The following is a 6,879-nucleotide window of genomic DNA, read 5'->3' as shown; positions in this document are numbered from 1 at the left end:
ATGTGCAGTAGCCTATTTTACTGTGCATTAGCATATTTGTATGTTTTTTTACGTGACGCTTTAACACATGGTAAAATAGGCTACTGCACATTAAAGTGCACACGTAGATGTGCCCTGTGACTCTCAACCAGGCTGCCTTGAGATCCTTTCACGGGTGCTGTGGGGTGTCAGGGAATGTTAGTCCCCTTAGGTGCGCAAGCAGGATTCACAAGGTAAATCCAGAGATTTTGAATAGGAATCCATAATGTCACAAACTTGCTGACCGCTGTGGTCTTTCTGAGTCCTTTGTAACAAAAGAATTGATCCGTTATTTTTCTGTCGTCAAAAACTGAGTGAAAACTAAGACCTGGCATTTTCCAAGGGTTGCTTCCAGTCTAAGAGGTTGAGAACCACTTATGTAGGGAATAGGTCACAAAGTGGGGCTGGGTTGTTAAGCATACTGTATGTTTACCTGCTACGCATGTGAGTGGAGTACGCAGTATACACCTTCCTTAAAAAAATAATAATAAAAACGCTTATACCTCCACTGGCTGCAGACAAAACCTTCCAAACATTAAGCTCTGGTCCCACAGTCTACAGCCAGCTTGCCGTAATGCCTTTGTTGCTGCTCAGAGCTATCCCAAGTTGCTGTAGCACAATCACCCTCGATAGACTCAGGGCACCTTTTGATAGATTTGAGCCACCGCTCAAAATACGCCAGTTTTCACTTGGTTTTTGACTAGAGAAGAATAATGGAGTAATTCTTCTGTTGCAAAGAACTCGGAGCACAACAGGTCAGAATGCTCTTAACACTAGGGGTTCCCATGTGGAAGATCTGGCTTTATCTTTTGAATCATGCTCGTACACCTAACAGTGCTAACATTGTGTGGCACCCCACAGTACCCTTGAAAGGATCACAAGGCACCCTGGTTGAGAACCACCGCTGTCACATGAGAAAAGACGAGGATCTTTGCACCGTAGCAGAAAGGGAAGGAAAGACAATCTGTTGGGAATGTTGGAGCAGCTGTAGAGGCAGGCACTAGTAGTTCTCCCAGGAGAAGGGTCGAACCTTCTCTCTGGGGATATGGGATAGAGCCCTGGCCCAGGGCTTGGGACACTTGGACTCCATTCCCAGCTCTGACACTGGCCTGCTGGGTGACACTGAGCAAGTCATTTGACCTTCGTCTGTCTCATTTCCTCCACTTATAAAATGGGGGTGATGAGGATAACCTCCTTAGTAAACCTTTGGTACCTCTACTGGTGCAAAGAGCTGGTGTATTCAGACTCTTTGCATTTCAGTGAGCCAGGCTGCCTGCCTGTGAGCCTACGGGTTAAGTTTAAAAGGACTTTATTGGTATATATGAAGCTTCTTAAAGGGCTCCTGTGAAGAACTGGTGCTTTTCCTCCAGCCTCACTTCTGCAGTTGACCTGTTCTGTTTGTGACCTGATCATCACCTTCTGTTTGCATACTCTGGAGTGCTGGATTTTTGCCCATCTTTCTTCTGCTTGGTGAATCCTCCTCCACAAATGAATTGCCTCCAAGTTGCTCGCAGTAGTTATTATCTACTGCCCTTCTGTTTTCTGCATATTTACGAACACTGACTACAATACAAGCAAATATTGCTTAATCAGTTCACAACAGCAACAGGACTCCAGATGCATTTTGGATTAATTATTGAGCATATTATGTAAACTCAGTTGTTACATAGAAGGGATTGGTCTTCTGTCTCTGGCCAGGAGGTTGGAACTGTTTCATCTAAAAGCAGTCCCTACTGCTGTGATTCTTTGCACTGCTCTTATTAGAAAGTGACAACACGCCTAATACATGGTCAGACCGCTGAAGTTGGTGCATAATACAGCAGCTTGCTTCTTAGGTAAAGCATCCCGATGTGACCCCAGTACTTACTGGGAATTGGTTTCTGGATGCAATATAAGTAAAAAACTGAACACTTTCTGTGGTCCGGAATGGTCTGGGACCTGCCAATCTGAGGCAAAGGCTGCTGTGTTGGCTGAAATGGCGATGGCCAAGCTGGAGGCCCCTTGCTGTTGCCTCAAAATATATATCAGGACAAGGTAGTTTCTGAGAGCAGCCTTTTGCTCTGCACTCAGCTGCTGCTCAGCTCCCATGTGAAATTGTCCAAATCTGTTGACTTTCAAGGTGTGCTGTGCAGTCAGTCATGCTTTCTAGACCCTTTGGTCCAATGCATGCTCAGAGACAGCCAGGATATTGTTCAGGGGTATCTTCCATGGCCATTTATTTTCTGTTTTGTGGGATGCTGCCTATTTTATTCTTTGTCCTGGGATGACCTTATTTTTAACACAATAAAAAGGTGTGTGTCTTGGTGCTTTTTCAGGTATAGAATAAATCCAGTATTCCAAGGCTTGTCCACGATGTATCAACAGAAACGTTTTCAGATCTCTTTAGCGTACGGAAATGGGCATACAGGGACTGCCTTTTATTTTATACTATAAGAAAATGATTGTTGTTTCATTGCGATGGGTCAGAACTGGCCAGTTTATGTGGGGTTGTGTTCTGTGGAGACTGCAAAGGATATGAGGACCTGAACAGCCAAATCATCAACTGCAAATTGCTTTTTTGCACAGTTGTAACTGCTATAAATTGATTTTTTTTAAAACAAATGTTATTTGGGGGAATTCTTCAGTGAAGCAATGAGGTAAGTATACCGGTTTCAGATACTTGGATAACATTTTGAAAGGGTTTTATGTTCCAAGTGTATGAATCTTATTGATTCCAGTGAAAATTACAGTGCTATAATTTTATATTGCAAGATATATTGAAACATTGGAGTAGGCATATTGAGCTGCCCAGTTTTCCTCTCGCTTAGTAAATCACTTTAATGGAGCTGCTGGCTGTCTCACGAACAAGGACCACCTAATACTGTTTTTTTACACCAGTGATGACACTTCTACTAGACGGTATTTGGAAGGCTGGGACAGCAGGTACGCTGCTTCCAACTTCACAGCATTGAAAGCTGCTAAAATTACCAGGAAAGTAACTTTTCACTTGCAGACCTTCAGTCCTCTTTCGCAAAACGCGTTGGTGTACCTCAGTGGACATCCTGGAGACAGCGAACTGACCTCTTAGAAAATCAAGTTTAATGACATGACTGAAGAAACTTTGAGAAAGTGTTTGCTATGATGGTTGTACTGGTATGTCACAGAACTGATCCTTGCCTGTGACAGAAAACTGGAGAATGTGTTCATTTTTACCCTTTTCATTTTTTCTTCCCCAGTGGGTGGAGAACAAATAAGTTCCATTGGACGGGGGATCTGTGTGTTGCTGGGTATTTCTTTGGAGGACACTCAGAGAGAGCTGGAACACATGTAAGTTATGATGTACATATAGTGGTCCTTTCTGTTCAGTGGTCTTTGTCTGTATGTTGTTACCTTTGATGCAGTAGTATATGAACTGTATTTTTAAAGGGTTCTTTCCATAGGGAAATGCAAGCCTTTCCATGTAGATTCCTTTTTAGATTTTTGCTTTGGATGTGGACCTTCTAGTTATAGTTTTTTATTTCTTTTTATGCAGCCCTGCAGAACTCCCTGTTTTAACTCTTCTTTTCCCAGAAGAACCACCAAACCTTTGGGTGTTTTGGGGGTGTTCCTGTTGTAACATCTACTCTGTGTCACTTCTGGGAATTCATATTAATAACATCATGTGTTTGAGAGACGTTTGATGCGAGAGAACTTATGCTCTCATATCAATCTGTACATAAAACATTTAGCTCTTCCGGAAAGTTTATAGGGAAGTGATAAGACCGTTTGGGCTCTTGTTAATATATGGAACAGGAGTGTCAAGCATACAGTCCTATGGCTGTGGAGGTGGGTCATCCGATCTGCAGGGCTTTCTGTGGGCTGGATGACCTGTCTGTGCATCTGGTCCCTGGGGCTTGTTGCTGTGGCTGCCAGAGCCGCTGTGTTGGCCTGGGCCAGCTCCCGGTGGGTTTATGCTGCTGCTTGCCTCCTCGTGCCCCCACTTACCCATCGCCAAACTACTGTTTTTCAGTTTCCATTGGCAATGAGAAAAAGGTGGATGAGTGGGAGAGGCTTTAACGCCCTGTGTCCTGGCCTCATCAATACAGAAGTGCCAGCTGCTATAGCAAGAAGCCCAGTGGGCTGGATCTGGAGGTGGGTCACCTGAACAGATGACCCACCCCCTGGTTGTGGCCCACCCTGTGGTTGCTGGCAGGACTTACGGCTCACCAACTCATTTAAGTCCTATACCGGGGGTGTCAGACATTTGCAGGAAAAGAGGAATGCTGGTGTTACAGGCTACTGGAGATAGAGGAGTCTGGTTTGTGGGTGAAATCAGCTTTCATTGGATGCTGGAAAAGGATTAGTGAGTAGAGTTGTGAATAAAGGCGCATGTCCTATTGGCTACCAGATCTCCTAGACAATGGACAGTGTAGCTGTTTTACGTATGCTCCGGCAGTGGGGGAGGCCTTAATTAGACTGACTCCGAGAGCCAGTCTAATTAAAGTGCCGCAGCGTCCTATGTATCAGACTCCCTGTGGTTCAAAATGGTGGTGGGGTGCTTTAACTAAAGCTCATTGAATGAGTTCTAGTTAAAGCACCCCTGCCATTTTGAAGCGTGGGAATGCTAATACACAAGACGTGGAGGCTGGCTGGAGTGTGCTAATTAACACACTCCAGCAGATTTGATTGAGTCTGCTCTGACACGCTGTAATTATGGCACGTCGGAGCAGCCTCTTGGCACAGCTACAGGCACCCACGGTTTTGTGCAACGCTGGATTAGCCTCTCTTGTGTTTCCTGTGTACTCAGCATATTAACTTACTGGGTCACTATCACATTCTTGCTTTACTACTCTTGCTCCTTGCCTTCTGGCTGCCACTGTCTGTGTTAGCATTCTTGCTTCTTGCCTTCGAATGAAACATTCTCTCTGAAACCTGCAAGTGAGGCAGCTTCAGTGCCAATATCAATGTCTAAGTGGAACGGGGATGGTAATTTAAGACCCTGCTGCACATCTTCCTGCAGCACTTCAGCTCCTGCTTTGTTGCGGAACAGTTTCCATGCATCTCTGATGTACAGAAATCAGTGAGGAAAGCTATCCTGCTGTGCCATAAGTCACAAGGCAACAGCTGAAGCTTGATGATACTTAGGTTGCAGCTTTATATTATGCTAGGCATGTCACTGTTCAAGTAGCACAAAACATAAAGGGCATTTTTACACATGCTTCAGGAAGGGGGAGGGGATGGCGCTTTAGTTAGGGCAAGCACCCGAAGCGTCTCATGTATTGGCATCCCAGGGCTTCAAAATGGTGGCGGGGGTGCTTTATCTTAACCTTGTCGAACAAACTTCAAATAAAGCACTCCTTTCTCCATTTTGAAGTGCAGGGACCCTGATACACAAGATGTGGAGACTGACTGGAGCCTGGAGCAATTTAATCGAGTCTGCTCCGGGGCTCTGTAATTACAGCACGTTGGAGCAGCCTCTGCGCTCGTGTACAGGCACCCAAAATGTCATAAGGTTAAGGGGGCTTAACATAAGGACTGCAGTTCTATGTCCTGGGTGTACTCCTCACAGGAGTTGCTACTACGCAAATGATGAAGGCAAGAAAAGTTAAAGGGAGAATTAGAAGAATCCAGACTGATGTGCGGGCAGTTGTATTCTTATGGGCTAGAAATGTCCCAGGATGAGAGAGACATGCACATGGCATAATTTTTGCCTGTTTGCAAGTTAAATACAACTGCAGTGGTTTTGATAGCTGTTATCCTCTAGCCCTGGGGTTGGCAGTCTTTTAGAAAAGTAGCCACCCCTTGTGACCAGGCCACCTATCCCCTCAAGAGTGCCCCAGCTCTGCTGAGGACTGCTTTCACATGCTTGTACTCTGCTTACCAGTTGCTGTCAAATGCTCTTGCAAATGATAATGGATAGCCACAAATTTGGCAGTGCAGGTAAATGTAGGCTGTAGTTATGGGGCAAGAGAACAGCCCTCGGCATAGGAGATCAACCTGCAACAGTGAGGATCAGCCACATGTGGCAGAGGGGCATTTTCTCCAGCTTGCGCCTTGTATTTCTCTGCTGTGTATTGCTGCTCCCCATTGTTGTGAGCCAGCTCAGGCCTGCAGGCCATAAGTTTTCAACCTCTTCTCTAGCCTTTCATTTTTCCATCCAAATCCCCTGTTTTATCCAAGGTGCTTCAATGAAGATATTTATAAAAGAGCGTAAAGGTAAAATACATGTTTGGAAGGGCTGTCCTGCCAGTGGTTCCATGTAATGTCTGACAAGACTTAGTTGCTGGAGGAAGGGATGAATTAATATTTTGTAGGTAGAATAAGTGGATAGCTTTTCAGTGCCTGCATGCTATTTGCATTTGCTGACCTTGCGTACGGTAATTGGGAACTATCTGTTTCTTTCCCCTTAGGGTTCGAAAGATCTTGAACTTGCGTGTGTTTGAAGATGAAAGTGGGAAACACTGGTCTAAGAGTGTGATGGACAAGCAGTACGAGGTGTTGTGTGTCAGCCAGTTCACTCTTCAGTGTATCTTGAAAGGCAACAAGCCAGACTATCACATGGCTATGCCCTCAGAACAAGCAGAGCCATTTTACAACAACTTCCTAGAACAGCTTAGGAAAGCCTACAAGCCAGAGCTTATTAAAGGTAAGGGGGTGGGGCGGGGGGCTTGCCTGCTGAAATGGGGAGGGGGTGCTAAGGTGAGAGTTTGTGGTGGGAATCTTTGTCTTTCTTGGCTAGGGTGAGACTGAGTCCTTTCTGGAGTTTCAGCCTGTCCCTGATGTGACCAGCCAAGGTGCTTATATGAGGTTCTCTATAGCCATCACTCTTCACTGTGCCTCTCAGAATGGGGCAGTGAGAGCATCCTGCAGTGCCTGCTGTTGAGCACACCAGAAGCAGGTCTT

General features: G+C 45.3%; 1 protein-coding gene across 1 annotated transcript in view; it reads left to right on the top strand.

Moving 5' to 3' along the window:
• DTD1 (D-tyrosyl-tRNA deacylase 1) overlaps positions 1–6,879 on the top strand; it is a 33,485-nt gene that overhangs the window by 8,282 nt on the left and 18,324 nt on the right. Inside the window, exons 2-3 of the mRNA XM_019515874.1 lie at positions 3,233–3,324; positions 6,387–6,622. Coding sequence (XP_019371419.1) covers positions 3,233–3,324; positions 6,387–6,622 — 328 coding nt within the window. The remainder of the gene's footprint in view (positions 1–3,232; positions 3,325–6,386; positions 6,623–6,879) is intronic.

This window comes from Gavialis gangeticus, unplaced genomic scaffold, assembly GCF_001723915.1.
Source record: "Gavialis gangeticus isolate Ggan-Ray unplaced genomic scaffold, GavGan_comp1, whole genome shotgun sequence".
Lineage (NCBI taxonomy): Eukaryota > Metazoa > Chordata > Crocodylia > Gavialidae > Gavialis > Gavialis gangeticus.
This window is presented reverse-complemented; position numbering and strand designations above follow the sequence as displayed.